Here is a 20,131-nt window from a genome sequence, read left to right as displayed (position 1 = left end):
ACGTGAGAAGGTATATTGACATATCAGTTGGTATTCTTGTTCCCAGCCTCTGAAGATTTGTTTCTTCTATGTGCTATTGTCTCCTTCCAGTGAATTTTGTCCTGTGCTTCATCCCCTTTGAGCCCCTAAAGCAATAATTAACTGATTAACTTAAGGTTCTAACAGTAGAAATCAAATCTATCTGATTTTTTTTAGATACTCGGGTGTCTTCTAGCCTCTTGAGCTACCCCAGGTTCTTCTCATATCCTCAAGGAACATGTATACTTCAGCAATGGCTTCCTAGAGACCATGTCTCTGCCTCTGTTGTCTATCCCTGAAAATGGTGGCCTTTTTGGCTTACTAGGTGAGGCAGGGACACTATTCTGCTTCAAGTCGGCTAGTTGTTTTGCAACAGGAAAGGGTCCATGGTGACCCTCCCTGCATTTTATATAGGCTATAACTTGATCAGCCCTCATGAAATATTTGATGTCTGAGACCACATTTAGGCTGACAAACTTCCCTCAGCGTTTTACTCCAGTGATTCTCCACAGGGAGGTGAGTTTTCTTCAGGACTGGTTCATATAATTATTTATCCATATGATTAAAATAGCACATTTAATATTTTTATCAACCTAAGATCTCTCTCCTAGCCATCCTTAGCTCCAGAGCAGGATTTTCTCTAACTCAAATCTATTCTTCAAGAAGCTTATTACCCCTTTCCTTTGGAGCAATTCCAGTTTGAGAAGGGACTACATGGACAACAGGCTCTCCCCACAAATTAGAGTGTTTCTTCCTTTTTGTTCCTGCTTCTTGGTTCATTCATTTGCTTATCAGACCTAATACATGCTACACAATGGGAATAATATGAAACACAACAGCTACCATCAAAGAGTCCAGCCTTGTAGGAAAAACAATAATGGCAAATACAAAAAGGTGCTTGTTATATAATATGCTAGTAAGTACTGGGAGTATGTCACATACAAAAGGCCTACTTTGTTAGGCAAGGCAACAGGGACTTAAGGGGAAATTTACAGAAAAATTGTACAGAACTTAGGGACCCACCAAGTGGGAGGAGGCATTCCAGGGAGAATTAGAGTACAGCAGTGTCAATTTAGCTCTTGTGTAAAAATAACGAGATAAGACTGAGGATGAAGGCAGGGTCCTGTTTCTGAAGAGTCTTGTAAACACGGTAGAATTTGGGGCTTTATTCCATAGATTATCCTATGCATTTTAGTGGGCTCGCTGGGCAGTAGGGAGGAGAGAAGTGGGAAGACCAGTTGGCTGCGACTGTCTGGTCAAGCAAGAATTATTGAGTCTGAACTTAAAGAGCAGTGAAAATAAGAAAATGGGTTTTTGTTTTGTTTTTGGAGAGGAGATGCTAAAATAAAAATTCCTTGTCCTTTTCTTAGTCAAAATTGAGATAAGGCTTGATCCCTTTCTCTTTATCCTTCAGCTCAGTAACTGCTCTTTAAATTCTCTTCTGTGCTTGGGTTTTTGGCGGGGGATTGTTGGAGAGGGGACGGAGCAGAGGTAATTAGCTGAAGGTCTCGGGCTATAAAGCGTCGTCATCACGGGCTCAAGAAGACAGTTGGTAAAAGAAGGGATTCGCCGAGGCGCTGGGAGGGGCGGGGCCTAGGCGGGGTTCGGGACGGAGCCAAAGACCGGAACGGCGGGCGCGGAGGGGTTTGGGGCGGAGTTTTCGCCGTTGCTAGCAGCGTTGCTTCTCCAATTGAGCAGGTAGGCTCAAGAGGCGGGTTCAAATTGGGAGGGCGAGGCTTGAGACCAAGCCCATATAGCAGCTGAAGACTGCGGGCTTTTTGCCTCTGCAGGGGCGGGATGGAGCAGAGGCAGGGGCGGAGTTTTAAGCCCAGCCCTCGAGTTCTCGTCTCTGATTGAACGGAACAGGGTCTGGGGCGGGGCCAGAGGCGGGGCCCGCTCTGCTTTTTGACAGTTGTCTCCTACACAGGCAGCCAGCCGAGTCCGGTGGGTCTGGGAACCTGTGGCCCGGCTTTCCGCGTGTCCCCAACCCCCCACCCCCGTGACCCCGGCCCCGGCCATGAAGCGCATCTTCTCCTGCTCCAGTTCACAAGTGGCGGTAGGTGTCAAAACGTGTAGGGGAATGGGACTGGAGCTAGGTTCAAGACCTGTGTTGACCCAGAAGTCCCGAGTCCCATCTCCATGCTCCATTACTTTACGCCTTCATTGGTCCTTCCAGAGTTTCCGCAGTGCAGCCTGCCAGTGCTGCTAACTTAACTTTCTTGTGTCTTCAAAAGTCTCTGACTTGCCTTCCTAGCCTCTGCCTTCCCCAGTGTCCTTTCCTTTGGCCCCTTTCTTGTCCTCCCAGCACCTATATCTCCAACTTCTGATATGTTTTTTGCAGCTCTGTCCCATTCCCAAGGCCCTGTTGTCTACTTCTTCTGTGTCTCCCAGTACCAACTCACAAGTCCAGTCACTGCCCAATCTTTGACTCCATTCCCACCTCCACCCCCAATTCCTGCCCCCTACTTCATTTTCCATCCCTGCCTTCTCCCCACAAATTTTCACTCTTACATAGCCCCATCCTTCTGTTTACTGTCAGCCTGGCTTTGTGGTTTTCCCTAACTCTTCTTCACAGCTTCCTCTATCCTTGCCTCCATCCCACCCATGCGACTTCCAATCCCTCTCTTCACTCCAAACCTCTTTTCAGTTGGAGCTCCCACAACAGCAGCCTCTGTTCTCTCTTTCAATCTCTGTCCCACTTTGCTCAATGATCACTCAATCCCATCCATCCCCCTTTTGCCTGCATCTTTCTGCTTGCTTACTCTGGGTTAATCCTGCAGTTTAGCTAGCTTGACAGGCACTCCAAAGGATGCACAGTTGCCTGGCTGCTCCCCGAGGGACTAAGTTGCCTGCAGAAGCCAGTTCACTGCAGTTTTTGGTCACCCAACTACTACTTGAGCTAGTCAAGACTTTTCTGCTGTTTCTCTCCTTTATCCTGAACCTTCACCCAGTTGTTTAGGATGTGTATTCTCTGTTTTTGTTTTCATTGAGCTTGGGGAAAATGATAGCAAGAAGGAAGGAGGATAGAGTAGACTCACCAGAAAAGTTCTCAGCAGCAGTCATTCCATTCTCCATGTCTGGTGGTGGTGGTGATGGGGGAACACAGAGAATATTACAGAGAATAGTGGCCCAGGGAGGGTACAGCTTCTCCTTTAAAAAATCTCTTACAGAGAGACCCCCTACTTGGGGATAGAATTTTCTATGGAGGTTGGGATTATGAATCAGTCAGAATTTGAATTACCCAGCTTCTTGTAGTAATGTTGCTTGACTAATTTGACACAGTGGTGTCATTTATAAGCAAATATGAGAAATGCTCAGTTAGTTCACTCCGCATGGGTAGGCCACAGAAACCTGGAAGAGAGCTATGAGGCAAGAGTAGGAACTATGTTGAGGCCTGTCCTTGTCCCATTACATTTGCTTCTTCACTTAGTTTCCACACATTGACCAACCAGTAAAAAGGCATTTACTAATATAGGTACCAGAAACTGAGGCTACCCAGTTTTAAATAATGATTTTCTTATTCATATGGACTCTTTCGTTAAATACTCAACATTGCTATTCCCTTTCAGGTTTGTGGAGTCTACTTTCTGCTTAGGAATGGGGAACTATTTTATTTTTCCTGATTTAGGGTGCTGGAATGAGCAATGGGCTGGATCTTGGGATTTGGAACCCTCCATTTGTCCTTCTTTGGCAATACTGGGGGTTGAGTTTGGGGCCTCACAATTGCCAGGCAGGCACTCTACCACTTGAATCATGCCTCTGTCTCTCCAGAGGTTTGATAATCAGGAAAGTCCACCCTTATAACTTGTTTTTTTTTTCCTACACTGGGGTTTGAACACAAGGCCTTGTGCTTGCATGGCAGGCGCTCTATCCCTTGAGCCATTTTCCTAGCCCTAGACTCTTCTTAATATAACAAGAATTTAGGTTACTGAGAGTATATGAAGAAAAAAGTAGTTTTAGAACTACCTAGCTGGAAAGAAAATTTTTTTCTTAGTCAGATTGGGGTTTCAGAAGCCTTGAAAATAGGTCAGTTTTGGCTGTAAGTTGTTTCATGAAATTTTTCCACACTTCTCATCATAATTTTCCCTACTCCTTTGGGTAGCTAACAGTGTTAAACCCATTTGTCAGAGAAATAGTGTGACAGCTTTTCTGCCACTGCAAAAAGGGCTTCCAAGCCATGTCAGGAGATTGCCCCATCTGTATTCCAACTCATATCCGAGTCCAGCGCCAGAGCTCTATGCCCTCAGTCTGCAGTCAAGACTGAAAGATAAGTGATCATTTTTAAATTAATCTATGTTATCCCCTATATAGGAAGATCAAGAAACATACACAAACCTAATTCCTACAATCTCATTTTATTTTATCCAAGTAAAGGACATTTTATTGTCTTACATATGCACTTACTCTGCCCCAGGTAGACAGTAGACCAAGAAGCAGAGCAGTAAATAGCTTTAAACTGCTTGCACTGGATAAGTGTAGAGGAACATGTATTTCACTTAAAATGTTGAGAGTCAGGTCCTAGGACTAAAGGTGTGGCTTAAGTAGTACAGCACTTGCCTAGTAAGCATGAGCCATGAATTCAAACCTCAATATCACAAAAAAGAGAGCAGAGAGGAGAAGGGAGAGAGAGAGAAAGAGAGCGAGATCTTGATTCCTGAGGACAGCCTTTCCATTTTCATTCACTTGTTCTACATCAGTAGCTACTCTCTTATCAGTTGGTGTGCTCCCCTCTTGATAGGACACTTTATAGGCACATAGCCAGTGATAGGAGAGGATACAGTGTCTTCTAATAAGGCCTCCTAATCTCATCTATACAAATAACAAAGCTTATCCTTATTACTGAGTCTGTTGATTAATTTGGTGATTGCTCTCTTGGGGCTGCAATGATAATCCAGAGTCTCCTTTGAAGGAGGTGCTAAGGTGAGCAATGGCCTGGCTATTAAAATTTGTCTTTTACTTCAGCTCTGTAGAGGTTTGGTCGTGAAGAATTTCTACCTATTTTAAACCCTTCTTCATATGATGAGATTACAGGATTGGGTGAATTTATAGCCATCTAGCTGGAAAGAAATGTATTCACATTTCTAAGAAGCGTCTTTCCCACCTACACAGCCTGGCTGTTGTTTATTGGCTGATGTGAGCAAAATCCCTTCCTTCTATTCCCATAGCTGGAGAATTCTGAGTCCAGGAATAAAAGTGTGCCCAGAAAAGCCAGGAAGGATGGGGATTGGAAACTAACATTTATGTGTACCTCCTATGTGACAGACCCAGAACTAGATTCTTTATTTGCTGTTATATTATTGAGAAACAGGTTCAATGAAGTTTTACATGCCTCATATGCACAAAGACAAAAAGTGTTAGAATCAAGATTTTAGAGCAGGGCTGGCAGAGTGGCTCAAGTGGTAGACCACCTGCCTACTAAGTGTGAAGCCCTGAGATCAAGTCCCAGTACCATCCAAAAACACCCATTACAAATATTTTAACTATCATATGAAAAAATTACCCAGATGATTTTAAAACAATAGATTTTAGAGCCAGGCATGGTGGTACACCCCTGTAATACTAGTACTCATGAGGTGGAGGCAGGAGGATCACAAACGTTCTAGGCTAGTCAGGACACATAGCAACCCTGCCTAAAAAAAAAAAAAAAAAAAAGATTTTAAAACAGTGAACTTCAGGTTAAGGTAAGCTGATTGCAGTACTGTGAGGCAGAGGCATAGTTCCTGTTCTGTGTTCTCCAGTGGATGACCTGATTCCCAAGGGGCATTGCAAAATGTGTTCTTACTTGTCAGAGTCTGTTAACATGTGGAGGAGGCATTTTGCTTATTTTGTTCTTTGAGAATGAACCTGTTTGGAGACTCTTCACACAGGGAGCAGCATCTGAGGGTGGGTAGCTTTACCCTGGAGGAACTCAGAAGAGTGTTTATCTGGAGGTAAATAAGTCTTTTTCCATAGCTCTGTAGTAGTGTGCTCTGATGGTGAGAGTTAGGATTGGGCATCAGATAGCCTGGGTTTCCAGTTACAATTTTACCACTCTTTTATGAGATCCTGGACAGTTGTCTAATCTTAGTCTGCTTCCATTTCTTTTTCTGTCCAAAACATACAATAATATTAGCCCTAACTATTTTCCAGGGATAGCGAGAGGCTAACTGAAATAGTATTTGAAAGGATCATGAAGAGTTCCAAGTGTTGCACACTTGGAACAGCATGAATATTACCTCAGAACCCATCTACCCTAAATAATTGTATGGTTTGGGCATTTAAATCTTTCCTGTCATTGGCTAATAATTTACCCTGACTATATAAACAATATTTGAAAATGAGTTATTGGGCTTCCTTGGACCCTATTTTTTCACCTCTTCCTATAACCTCTTTCTTGTTGAGATTAAATCTCATAAAATGCAATGTGCCACCACCAATTTCTCACAACTTCCTGTTTTGTTATAAGAATGCCATACATTCATAAGGCTCTACAGTTTACAAAGAGATTTTATATACATTAGCTTGTTTAATACAATGTGATGTGGTAGTTATTACCCACATTTTATAGATGAAGAAACAGGTTAGAGGTGTTTAATGGCTTGCTGTAGGTCACATAGCTGAGAATGTAGCTGAACCAGGTCCCAAACTCAGTTCAGCTGAAAACATTTTTATCGAGTCCTTTTAACCATAGCAAAGATCTTTGTATTCATCCCTTCTTCCTTTCCTTTCTCTCTCTGGACCAAACCAAGCTTTTCTGGGGTTTCAGTTCTAGGTGTTTCTACACAACTCTCTCTTTCATGCCCCATAATACTTCCATTATTGTAACTACTCCTCCACTGGCAAAACTCAAGCTGCAACCATAGAACAATGCATGAGGTGTGGCTCTTGTCTGGGACAGCTGCTCCCTGCCAGGGAAACTAGGAGGGAGGAGAGGGGGAAGGAAGGGAGTCCTCTCTGCCTCTTCCTTTTGTTGTCTCCCTAAGCATGGCTAGGGACCTGTCTTTTGCCTCTTGTTGTTTCCATAGAAGGGGAACAGAGACTTGCTGAAGTGCATAGATAGCCATGATAAAGGGAAACAAACTGTGATTCCCTTCACAGTTTGGGAGCCCAAAGCCAATGGGCAGAGATGGTATGGTTAGGTATTTGGACTCCTAGCTATGACCTAAGCTAGATGCCCTGATTTACTTCTCAAATAACTAAGGTCAAAAGACAGAGTTGGTTCATTTTGCTCCAGCAAGACCTAGAGAGCAGGAAAAGAGTTGTAGCTAGAATTGCTCTGAGGTTGGGCACCTAACAATAACAGTAATCATAATGATGATAAAAAGAAACTTGAAATAGAATACATTCAGCACTCATAAATAATATTTTGTTCATTTTTTGAGACAAAGTTCAGCTGTATAGCCCAGAATGGCCTTGAACTCAAGATGCCCCTGTCTCAGTCTCTCAAGTATTTTGATTATAGACTTGTGACAGCACTCTTGGCCAATAATTTTAATTCAGTGGTCCAGGCACCTTTAGGTCAAGGGCTGGCAGTGACCAGTAATAGTACTTGGTGGCATATGAATTGGTTAATAGTTAGCTGGTCTACCAAAGAAGGACCAAATGATCTAGGCTGAGTGATCTGCAAAACAGTCAGAGGACCTTGAGGATGGTCCTTTTTTCCCTTGCTTGGCACCTAACTATCTGCCCCTTTTCTTTCTCCACACCATTCCCATGCCCCCATTTATACAATTTGTGCCTTTGGATTAGGTGGAGAGATGGAACCGTCGTGATCAGAAGCTGCTGGAGGCAGTGCAGCGGGGGGATGTGGGACGCGTGGCTGCCCTGGCCTCCAGGAAGTTGGCTCGACCCACCAAGCTAGATTCAAATGGCCAGTCCCCGTAAGTCCTCTTGACTCCACCCTGGTATGTGGTTCCTTTTGAAAACTTCAAACTCCAGTGTGACCAGGGAATGCCTACAAATTCAGAGCCCTTTGTGTTGTCTTAATTGGGACATATAGACAAATCTTTGCCATGTATCAAGCACAGCACAAAGGGAGGAGAGAAGATAGTCTCAGCTCCATCCACCTCACAATGCACATTAACAACATCGGCTTGAAAAGGATGTAAAGCTCATTAAACAAACAGTAAACTAATATATGCAAATGGTTTCTTCACTGCACAAATAGGAGGGTATGTGCACTTGGGAAATTAGGAATGAAGTGGTAGCCATGAGAGTCACAGAACTAGAGGGAGTGACTAGAACAAGCGGATACTATCCCTTGTCTGTCCCAATCATCTTCATATGCCCACCCTGTGCTCTGCTCCTGTTGACTCTTTGTGACACTTTCAGTTGTGCTAAACGTTCTGTTCCCAGAAAGTCAGATAATGATGTGTCTCCTGGACACCCTGCAATAGTCTGAAATTTCTTGAGACCTGTAGCTTCCCTCTTTAGCCTCTTCTGACTTCATGACTGTAGGCCATATGGTCTTCCCTTTCTGAGGAACTTCTCTCTTGACTTTTGGGATTGGCTTTGGGTTAGGGAGCATAACAAGTACTGCTTATTAAGAGTCTCCCCTTTCACCAGCTGTGGTGGTGCACACCTGTAATCCTAGCGCTCAGGAGGCTGAGTCTAGAGTTTGAAACTACCCTGAGCTACACAGAGAAACCTTGTGTCAAAAAACAAACCAAAACCAAAAACAAAACAAAAAAAGAAAAGAAAACAAATCCTGGATTTAAATAGATTAGAATAACTATTGGAAAATTAAACACACTTAAAAGAAGAAGAATCCTCTTCATCACCTGGTTCCTTCATCCTTCTACCTTTGGCTTTAATTCTGACAGATTTCATCTGGCTGCCTCCAAAGGGCTGACCGAATGTCTGACAGTACTTCTTGCAAATGGGGCTGACATCAACAGCAAGAATGAAGACGGTGAGTTAGACAGCACTGGGCTATGACACTTCCTTCTCCCTTTATAGCAGCAGTGGGAGTCAGTGCTGGGCCCTGCTGAAGGCTCTATGGATCCTTGCTTCTCTCCTCAATAAGTCTTGGCCAGCATCCCTCCAAAGTTTCACCTCCCTATAAGCTGGGCACACCTTACCCCTACTCTCACTCTACCACAAGTACCAGGTGCTTGGGAAACAGGAATTTCTGGCCCTGTGTAGCTGAGAGCTTCTCTCACTAATCTCCCTCTGATTATCTGTGCGTCTCTTGCCTTCCCTCCCTGTGAGTCATCCACATGCATGGGGCCACCCATCCTACCTCACTCCCTCTTTCTTCCTCTTTCCAGGAAGCACTGCCCTACATTTGGCCACCATCTCCTGTCAGCCACAATGTGTAAAGGTCTTGCTTCAGGTAAAAGCAATCTCTTGATATTAGTCCTGAGAAGAGAAGAAGTGGGCCCAAAGTATTTTTTTTTTTCAGTGCTGGGGTTTGCACTTAGGGCTTTGAGCTTGCAAACTAAGTGCTCTACCACATAAGATCCCCATACCCCAGCCCTTGGAGTCTTAATTTTGTCTCATAGTGAGAAGCAATAGTTAGTCAAATGTACCTTTCTGTCCCCAGTAAGAGAGCTGATAACCATTTATTCTGTGCAGGCACCATGATCAATACTGCCCTTGAGGGCTAGTGACAAAGCAGATTATCTAGGGACTATTGAGTTCTGCCATTGGCAGATCCATTGCAGAGATTATCTGCTATGGTGATGGGCAGGTGGAAGGAGAGCAGAAGTATTCAGATTAAACCAAAGTTCTACTGTCTCTTTAGGGGCAGTTATAGTCAAGTAGCATGAAGAAAAACATATAAGTGAAATGACTGTGAACAATTCATAAATAAGTATCCAAAGTACAAAAAGCACAGTCACTCAATAGGCCATTGAGCACATGGTTGCTCTGATTTTGTTCTTCTGATCCTTTCCAAATCTCACAGTTAGGATCCTAAAGTATCAACCATGGATTCAGGTGTCATTTTCCTTAACATGTTTATTAGATTTTTCTTAGACCCTAGGTTTAGGAACCAGGGCTGAAATTCCAGGCTTGTCTATTATCTGCAAGGAATGGATTAGTAGTTGGCTTCCCTCAGAACTATGGTCCTCCTGCTCCCCCCTACTCCTCCACATTACCATGGAAATTGGTGACACAACAGGAGGTATGGAATGAGGCTGTTAACGCTAAGCTCCATGTTGCTTTTTTGTGGCTATTTACAGCATGGTGCTAATGAAGATGCTGTGGATACAGAAAACCGTAGTCCATTGCACTGGGCAGGTGTGTGCTGGGGACTGGTGGGAACAGGGCTACAGGGATTGTAGGATGGGGAGGAGAAGATAACATTTGGTGGGAAGAATAGCCAGGCAAACCACTGAAATGGTAAGAAGGGATGTTGGGTCATGGTCTGAGTAGGTGTCCTTCATACTTCTTAACTAACCTTTCTTAAACTTTCTGCAGCCTCCTCTGGCTGTGCCTCAAGTGTCCTCCTTCTGTGTGACCATGAAGCCTTCTTGGATGTGCTGGATAATGTGAGTATCCAGCAATGAGTTGGGCAACTGGGCAGTATCCTACCCAGGGAGGATGCTAATCTTTATGAGCTTGATTAACCAGATTCTGTGACCTGGGGTAGTATCAAGCATGGTGTCTGCACAGAGTAGGTGTTAAGTGAATGTGCATGAACAATAAATAAATGGTTATCAGCTCTTTTATTGGGAGAAGTGAGGGGCCATTTGGCTATTGGTTTTAAGTACGACCACCCTTGTATTCTTTGTCCTCCCATTCTTCCTCTTCTTCCTCACATAGAAGTTAAGCCTTGTCTTCTGGAGAACTTCTAATCCTTCAAAGACAGTATTTACTCCTACAATCTGAGCTTTTTTTCTATAGAGGTGTGGGGTAAGGGGAGTTGCTGTCAAGTCCCTGCTCCCCTGGCTCCTTGTGAACCTCCCCCTTCCTACAATCTGTGCAGGATGGACGAACGCCCCTGATGATTGCATCGCTGGGTGGTCATGCAGCTATCTGCTCACAGCTGCTGCAGAGAGGTGCCCGAGTTAATGTCACAGACAAGGATGACAAGTGAGCCCTCCCCATGTTCCCACCCCAATTTTCAGACCTTGAACAATCTAGAAAGGAGCCTATGGGCACTGACTGTGTGCATGTGTGTGTGTGTAAGAAGAGGGGGGACAGGCTGGTATCTCTTCTTGGGGGCCTCCTTTCTTCCTAGTGATGGTTCAAAAGAATTTTGCCTGCTGCCATGACTGTCTTCCCAGCATAGATGATCCAAGAAGTAGAATGGATACTTTGGGAACCATTGACTTAATTTACTGGTTTCAAGTTATCTTCTAAATAATAGGATCCTTTTTTCCAATAAAAAAATTATGCAAAAGCCAGGTGTGGAGGCTGAGTCAGGAGGATTAGAGTTTAAGGCCCGCCTGGGATGCATAGAAAGACCCTGTCTCAAAATAATAAATAAGCCAGGCTACTTGGGAGACAGAGATTGGGAGGATCATGGTTTGAGGCCAGTCAGGGCAAATAGTTCAGGAGATCCCATCTCCAATCTAACCAGAACAAAGTGGACTAGAGGAGTTGCTCAAGCAGTTGAGTGCCTGCTTTGTAAGCACAACACCCTGAGTTCAAGCCCCAGTCCCACCAAAAAAACAAAACAAAAAACCATCCCCCCAAAACCACAAAACAACCTCCCAAAATTTATACAGAACCTTAACATTATATAAAGTAGATAAAAATGGACCCCCTATCTTTTTTTTTTTCTTTTTGGTGGTACTAGAGTTGGAACTCAGGGCCTCACTCTGTCACTTGAGCCATGCCTCAGCTCCTGGCCTCTACTTTCTGTAGCTACAAGAAGCAATATTTGAAAAGTTCTGGTCTGGTCTAATGCTCTGTCATTGACTGTTGTCCTGACACCACTGAATGAGAGCTTCCCCTGTAAGTAGAATTTCTGGAACCAGGACTCCTGGATTCCATGGGGGAAAAGCCTGTATTCAGATTTGTTTCTGCCCATAGATCAGCTCTGATCCTGGCCTGTGAGAAAGGCAGCTCTGAGGTGGCTGAACTGCTCCTGAGCCACGGAGCAGATGCAGGGGCAGTGGACAGCATGGGCCATGATGCTCTGCACTATGCTCTGTGTACACAGGACAAAGCATTGTGGAGGCTGCTACGGCAGGCCCTGAACCGGCGGCGGCAAGGAGGTAAATCCACATACTTTATATGCATGTATGAAATTAGAAAATGTAATAGAGGGGGTGAATTAGATCCAAGTACATTATATACATGTATGCAAATAGCACAATGAAACCCCTTTGTACAATTAATATATGGTTTTTTTTTTAAAGCCTCTTGTAGGCCACACATGGGGGTACATACCTATAATCAAGTACTTGGGGATTATGGTGCTGAGGTAGGAAGATCTTGAGATTGAGGCCAGCCTGGGCTACACAGTGATACCCTATCTGAAGAACAACAGCCCCCGCCAAAAATGCCCTTTTGTAAATTTCAAGATTCTCCTCAATAGTCAAAAAATTAAAGAAACTTCTTAGTATCTCATTTGTTCCTCTGACAAATGATTGTTACCTTAGTTGCTACTACAAGATGACCCCAAATTCCCAAAAGCATAGTTACTAAATTCTTCAATGCAGCCTTGTCTTACTGAGGGTAACTCTGGCTAGTGCTATTGCTAGGATTTCTGAGCTATGTATGTACATATATTTGCATAATTTACTGGTCAATCTCTCCTCTACTAGACTGTGCACCCCTCAAATGACAGGCCATCTGTTTGCTCACTATTGAGGTCCTGGTGCCTGTAACAGTACTTGACACAGTGACCAATAAATAAATGAAGGATCAGTCCCATCTCTGGTTTCTCTGGTTTAGGAAATCAAAGTTACTGGATACTTACGGACTTTTTGCTCCTGGCACCAGAAGGGTGTGAGGGTTATCACACTGAGTGGGGCACTCCTCTTAAACAAAATCTGAAGTTAGGGTGTGGGCTAGAAGTATGTAAGACCTGTCTTCTCATTTGCCCCATGTCTTTTCTTATAGGTCAGGGGCTGGTTCAGCACCCAGATCTTACATCTCAGGTATGATCCTAAGAGTCTTCCCCTTTTATTTCTGACAATTCAATTGTCCTTTTGGCATCAAGACATTCTAAGAGATGGCCCTCCTTGGGCTAAGTGAGCTGCATGGCCTCACTTCATTGTTCTGCTTTTGACCTAGACCTCTCCATCTGAGCCCCTGGTGGGTTCTTCACCCAAGAGTCCATGGAAAGCAGAGCCTGAGGAGGAACAGGAGGAAGAGGAGGGTGAAGACCCATGCTCAGTAGAGTGGAGGTGGAAGTATGAAGAGGAACAGAGGAAAGTGTCTCAGCTAGAGCAGGAGCTGGTGCGAAAGGCAGAAGAATGCAAGGCTCAAGCTACAGCCTACTTGGGCCTGGAAAACCAGATTCGAGAGCAGGTGCAAGAGCTAGGGCTCCTCCTATCCCATGAGCCTGGAGCTCCAGGAAGACCAGACCCTAGTCTGCGGCCTGAAGGGGATGGTATGGAGCAGGGTTGTCCCCTGAATATGCTGGTTGAGCATATACAAGAGCTAAAGAAGCAGCAGCAGACAATAGCCACAGTAAACTCTACCTTTGCTCCCACAAGGATTGAGAAATTAGCTGCAGCAGAGATCCAGTGTGAAGTAAATGGAAGGTCCCAATCGGAGCAGGGGCCAGTCCAGCACCCAAGGCCTGAGAGCCTGGGGAAAGCCACAGGACAGCAATTGACCACCAATGAAGGGCAGACACTTGGCCCTGATCACACTGACCAGCTGTTTGGTGGCCAGGAGAGACCTCAGGCCCCAGGAGTTGAAACAGCAAACCCATTAGTGGGCACAGCAGCCATGAGCCAGCTCCTGCTACAACTAAGGGAAGAACTGGCTGCAGTGTGGCGAGAAAAGGATGCTGCCCGAGGGGCTTTGTCAAGACCAGTCCTGGAGGGAGTCCTGGGAACTCCCAGGGCTGAGGCTGCAGCAGCTGCCTGGGAGAAGATGGAGGCCCGTTTGGAGCGGGTGCTGGTGAGGTTGGATAGGGCAAAGGCAGGACTACAGCTAAAACATGAAGCTCCTGCCCAGGAGTCCAGAGAGGGAACCCCAAAGGCAGCCCCAGAGGGCACCAAAGAGCATGGAGAGAAGAAAAGGACTCCTGGGGCCCGAGGAGAACCTCTAGGGGCCCCTGGAGGAGAACAGGCCCCAGGAGCAGGCCTGGTGAAGGGGCAGCTGGAGAAGGAGGTGTCGGCCCTGAGACTGAGCAACAGTAACTTGCTGGAGGAGTTGGGGGAGTTGGGGCGGGAGCGGCAGCGGTTGCAAGGTGAGCTGCAGTCCCTGAGCCAGCGGCTACAGCAGGAATTCGTACCCACGCCCAAGGAGCAGGTCCAGCTACTGGAATTGCGGCGGAGTGTGGGATTGCTGACTGACGAACTGGCCATGGAGAAGGAGGCCACAGAGAACTTGCGCAGGCGCCTGGCCTCACAAAGCAGCGGCCTCCGAGGGCTATGGGAGTGCCTACCCCCAGACCTGGTGGGCAGGGATGGTGCACGGAGCACAGCTGCCGAGCCCCTGCAGGAGCTGCAAGTGTGCATCAGCACCCTGGTGGACAGGCACCGCGAGGCCCAGCAGGTGCTGACGCGGCTGGAAACGGAAAACCAGCAGTTGCGGGGTTCCCTGGGCCCCTGCGGGGAGCCAGGTGCCTCCTTTAAGGTTCCAGCATCCCCCCAGGTGGCCGCCCTGGAGCAAGACCTGGGGAAGCTGGAGGAGGAGCTGCGGGCGGTCCAGGCCACGATGAGCGGGAAGAGCCTGGAGATCGCGAAGCTGAAGCAGTTGCTCTACCAAGCCACTGAGGAGGTGGCCGAGGTGAGGGCCCGGGAGACGGCCAGCCTGCGGCAGCATGAGAAAACTCGGAGTTCGCTGGTGGCTCAGGCCCAGGCTTGGGGCCAGGAGCTAAAAGCTGTGCTGGAGAAGTACAATGCAGCTTGCTGGGAAATAAGTCAGCTGCGGGAGGCTGTGCTGGAGGAACGGCGCCGGGGCGAGGACCTGGCAGCTCGCGCTGCTGAGCAGGAGTGCCAGGCCCGCGACATGCGCGCGCGCTGCGAGCACTTTGAGAAGACAGCCGAGGTACTGAGGGAGAAGACAGAGCATCTTATTGGGGCTTGCCGGGACAAGGAGGCCAAGGTGAGCAGCAGAGGTAGCCCTGGGAGCACAGCGGGAAGTTTCTGGGTGTTTGAGGCGTTGCTAACTTGAATTCAGAACCATTGTTTGGTCAGATGCATGCCCCAAACAGAGGAGCCATCACCTGTAGGGACCACAATATACTCTGCTGGGGTGGAGAGGTTGGGGCTGAGACTGGAGGTGAGGTAAGGTATAAATAGAAGGGAGGAAAAAAAAAAAAGGAAGGAAGGAAGTGAAGGAGGGTGAGAGGGGCTTTAGGTACCAAAATTTAGGACTCAGGGTTCAGAAGCTGTGCCTTCAGGGCCACCACCAATGAAGCAAACACCACAGCTTATTACCATTTTGATTTAGCTTATTACCATTTTGATTTGTCATTAGGCCTGACAAGAGGCCTAATGGTAGGCGGGCTGCGGTGGCTCACGCCTGTAATTCTAGCTACTTAGGGGGCAGAGATCAGGAGGATCGTGGTGGAAGCCAGCCTAGGCCAATACCTCTTGAGACCCTATCTCGGAAAAAAACCTTCACAGAAAGAGCTGGTGGAGTGGCTCGAGGTGTAGGCCTTGAGTTCAAACTCCATACCCGGAAAAAAAAAAAAAAGGGCCTAATGGTATAATGGTTTTGCTGAGGGTCTGATGGATTAAGTGTACCCAGCTGTAGCGCTCTTCTTCCCCTTTACTTCAGAATGGGTTCTACAAATGATTTCCAATTGGCAAAGGACACCAAAGCAAAGAAAAAAAAGTATAGTTGTTCTATAGTGAGTGTGAGACATAGTTTATACATTCTAAATGATTAATTTACAAATGAATTTAGTAGTTCTAGAAGTACTGTGAAATGAATGAATTCAGACTTCCCATTAAAACTTATATACAAGATCAAATTTCAAATGATTAAAAAAATAAAGAGCATATGTTTTATCTAGTATAGAGTGAATAAAAATAGAAGATATATTATCCAAAATAGGAATCAGTGTGGAGTGGGGTTAATTTAAAAAAAAAGTAATTCTGTGTCCTTTTGATGAAAGTATACAAATGGTGAAAGATAATAAAGACAGTGCTTTCCAAAATGAGATTGCCTAGATTTGAATTTGTTTCAAGACTGAGGCTTGGGATATAGCTCAGTAGTAGAGTGCTTAGCATGTGTGAGGCTGAGGGTTCCCAACACTACAAACAAAACAAAGAAAAACACATACTAGTTGATTGATCTTAGGCAAATTACTTAACATTGTAAGCCCTAGTTTTCTCATGTATAAAATGAAGTTAATAATAGGGTAGTTGTAAGGATTTCACTAAATAGATATTAAATTTATTTAAAATACTCAGAACAATTTTTGAAACATGATAAGTACTCAATAAAAAATAGGCATTGGCCTGGCATGGTGGTGCACTTCTGTAATCCCAGCACCAGGGAGGTAGAGGCAGGAGGATGACAAGTTCCAGAACCAGCCTAGGCTACATAAGTGAAATTATTATTCCTACTACCGTTATTCCACCATTCCTATTATTGTTAGTACCATTAGCTGCATTTGTGCCTCCACCTCATAAGCCACAGGACTTACCTTCATTTCTGTCAGTGGTGAGGGGAAGTGGGAAGTACTGAATTGAGAGCATGGATTATAGAATCAAAGAGATCTTGGTTCAAATAATGATTTAATTCCTTATTAGCTGTGTCATTTTGACAAATTACTCAACTAGGCTTCCTACCTACAAAATGTGGATAGTCATGCTTCTCTCAGAGAAGTATTGTTCTTAGAAGAAAGGCTGAGTTGAGTTTTACATAAGATAATGTATGTAAACATATCTGGCACATATTAAATACCCAATAAAAGTAAGCTGACCTTAACCCTGGGTGATGTTTGGGGAAAAAATGACTTGGGCCTCATTGGTTTCCTCTCTTTCCTTTTAACCTCAGATCAAGGAATTATTGAAGAAGTTGGAGCAACTTTCAGAGGAACTCCTAGCAGTTCGGGGAGAAAACACTCATCTTGCCCTGCAGCTGAAGGTATGTTTTGGCCTTAGGGAAATAAACATGGAAAAAAAAGAGGGTGGGCAGTAGAAGTAATGGATATATGGGAGGGAAGCCTGGAAGTGGTAGAAGCTGGCCAGGCAGCAGCTCCTTATGCTTGGTGAGAGTGGGAAGGGTAGGCGTAACCTTCCCATTGATGCTCCCTTCCAGGATTCTCAGAAGAACCATGAAGACATCATCTCCACCTATAGGGATCATCTGCTGAATGCTGCTCAGGTGAGCGTGGTGGAGATTCGGGGGAGGTAGAGACATAGAGCCAGTAGGGATGTTGCATTTGCTATACTTTACTATACACACTTGTCATTTCTCAGAGCACTGGACCCAGTGCTAGGTCTGGATCTCTTTAGATAGGTAAGGAGGGGTTGTGCATGAATGTGAAAGACAGTGAAGCGTTTACATCTCTTTCAATTCCCTGACCTACTATCAGGGAATTTTCTTGCCTCCTTACTCTTTATCCGTTTCTTCCTGAGGCAATTTAGCCTTAACCAAGGAAGAAAAGGTGGGTGGCTTGTTCCTTTATTAGGAATAATAAAAACTCCAAAGAATGGAACATCAATTGTGTGCCAGGTGCTTTGCTTCACAGTCACAGTTCTTGCCCTCATAGCAATCCTGAAAAGTAGGACTCATTATCTTCCTTGTGAAGATAGGTAAACAGCCATGGAAAAGTTAAAAAATTAAAGTTTTAAGTGAGGGCTGGGGATGTGGCTCAGTGGTTGAGCAGTTGCTTACTATGCATCAGGCCCTGGGTTCAAACCCCAGCATGGCAAACAAAAACCAAACAAAATTTGCTAAAGTTATAAGTGATATGTAGTAGTGCATAGTATTCCACTTTACTACAAAATCTGCCTCTCTCCATTTTCTGTTCTTCATCTCCTTTTATGTCTTTCCTGTCACCTACAGGGCTACATGGAACAGGATGTATACAATATCCTACTTCGAATCCTCAGCATGCAGGAGGAGTGAGGCAGCCTCACTGTGTGCCTTCAGATAATGGGGTTTCTCTGTTGTGAGTTGTGGGTTGAGGGTAATGAGGAATGGATGGAACTTGGGAGAAAGCACTTGGGAAAGAAAGCTTATGGGAGGAAATAGGAGTCTCCTTTTACTCCTATGGTGGCTGACCCTGGGGAGTCCCATAGAGCATTTGAGGTAAGGTCAATTGGGGAATAAGGGTGGAGTCAGGAATCGATGAGCAGGTAGAGTGAGTCTATGAGGATGACTTATGGAATGGAGACTGAAAAGAGGGCTAGGGTGTTTTTCCTAAGGTCTGCCCGTAGGGAGGTGCCAGTGAAAGATGAGTGATGGTTAGATAGTGGTATAAATTCCCTAGAGCAGATTTTCCCCTCCTCTACTACACCATTCATTCAAAGAGCAGTCATCCCCAGTCTTCTCCTAACCCTTTTGCATGTGGACCTCTCCTCCAGTCCAGAAAGATGACGGAGTAGGAGGAGACTGAGGATATGAAAGTGTGTGCATTTTATCCTCGAATTTCTTCTTTCAGGGAATAAGAACATCCCTGGTTTACAGAGGCTCCATCAAGCTGTGTGTGTGGGAGGGATGGGGGGGGTGGTCACTAGGGGTGATGTGGGTGGGGTTTCACCTGACATATGGACCCCAGAGCTGAGGAGCTGGGCCTTGGAATCAGCATAGGTGAAACCAGAGGTGTGGATGGAACCCAGCTCTGTGGAAAATAAAGTAGAAGGCAGATGGTTCTGAGTGTCATTGTGTTTTCTGCCTAAATGGGTAGTGTGGGGAAGAAATTTTTTCATTCCCTTTCCTTTTTAATAACAATTTAAAAAATAGAGGACTGGGGGTGTGGCTCAGGTGGTAGAACACCTGCCTAACAAGAGCAAGGCTCTGAGTTCAAACATCAGAACCTCTAAAAAAAAAACAACTTTTTAGACCATTTTTAGGTTTAGCAAAATTGACTAGGTACAGAAATTTCCTGTATATCCTCTGCTCTCCACAAATGCACAGCTTCCCACATTGCCAGCACCCTCACCACAGTGGTACATTTGTTATAACCGATGAACTTGCGCTGACATATCATTATTGCCCAGGGTCCATTGTTTACATTAGGGTTTGCTCTTGGTATTGTATATTCTATGGGTTTAGACAAATTTGTAATGACATGTATCCACAATTTCAGAAACCTACAGACTAGTTTTATTGTCCTTAGAATCCTCTGTGCCTTGCTTATTCATTCCTCTCTTTCCCCTAACTTGGAGCAACTATGATCTTTTTTTTGTAGTTACTTGGGTGTGAATTCAGGGCTTCACACTTGCTAGGCAGGCACTTTACCACTTGAGTCACACCCCCAGCCCAACCATGATATTTTTACTGTCTTTCTATGCCTTTTTCAGAATGCCATATAGTTGGAATCATATAGGACAGGACCTTTTTAGATGGCTTCTTTAACTTAGTCATATGCATTCAGGTTTCCTCCATGTCTTTTCATGACTTGATAGCTCATTTCTTTTTAACACTGAGTAACTGTCAAGATGTACCACAGTTTATTTGAAGGACATCTTGGTTGCTTCCAAGTTTGGACAATTATTTCATTCCTTTTTGAACACAAACAATCCCATAAACCAACAGGTTTCAAACTTTAATTTGTGATCCATAGTAAGAAATACATTTTACATCCTGTGTGTACATACCTGAAATAGTACTTACCTTTATTATTTCTCTTCTAGTCTCTACTGGTATACTCCACTGAAAAAATGTCAGTCTATTCATTAAAGGGTCAAGATCCACAGTTTGAAACACACTCTTAGTTAAAATGGAATTCCTTTCAAATCTAACTTTTTTTGTGTGTGTATGTGTGTGACTGGGGTTTGAACTCAGGACTGGGTGCTTATAAAGCATGCACTTTACTGCTTGAGCCACATCTTCAGTCCATTTTGGTCTGGTTATTTTGGAGATGGGGTCTTGTGAA

The 20,131-nt window shown here is 45.0% G+C and overlaps 1 protein-coding gene across 2 annotated transcripts; it reads left to right on the top strand.

Moving 5' to 3' along the window:
* The first annotated feature begins 1,949 nt into the window (after positions 1-1,949).
* Positions 1,950-18,765, top strand: Ankrd35 (ankyrin repeat domain 35). 2 transcript variants are annotated; one of them, XM_020157442.2, is made up of 13 exons: positions 1,950-2,074; positions 7,747-7,877; positions 8,820-8,908; positions 9,267-9,331; positions 10,182-10,239; positions 10,420-10,490; positions 10,928-11,034; positions 11,980-12,164; positions 13,015-13,052; positions 13,189-15,177; positions 17,083-17,172; positions 17,347-17,412; positions 18,097-18,764. In XM_020157442.2, the coding sequence occupies exons 1-13, from the start codon at positions 2,036-2,038 to the stop codon at positions 18,157-18,159; spliced, it is 2,991 nt and encodes a 996-aa protein (XP_020013031.2). In that variant the 5' UTR covers positions 1,950-2,035; the 3' UTR covers positions 18,160-18,764. The 2 variants fall into 2 exon arrangements, with proteins under 2 accessions (XP_020013031.2, XP_073906711.1); XM_074050610.1 differs by lacking the exons at positions 1,950-2,074; positions 7,747-7,877 and adding an exon at positions 5,667-5,948 and having other exon boundaries at positions 18,097-18,765.
* The last annotated feature ends 1,366 nt before the right edge of the window (positions 18,766-20,131 follow it).

Source organism: Castor canadensis, chromosome 12, assembly GCF_047511655.1.
Source record: "Castor canadensis chromosome 12, mCasCan1.hap1v2, whole genome shotgun sequence".
Classification (NCBI taxonomy): Eukaryota; Metazoa; Chordata; class Mammalia; order Rodentia; family Castoridae; genus Castor; species Castor canadensis.
Note: the sequence above shows the minus strand (reverse complement) of the source record. Positions and strands in the feature narration are given on the sequence as shown.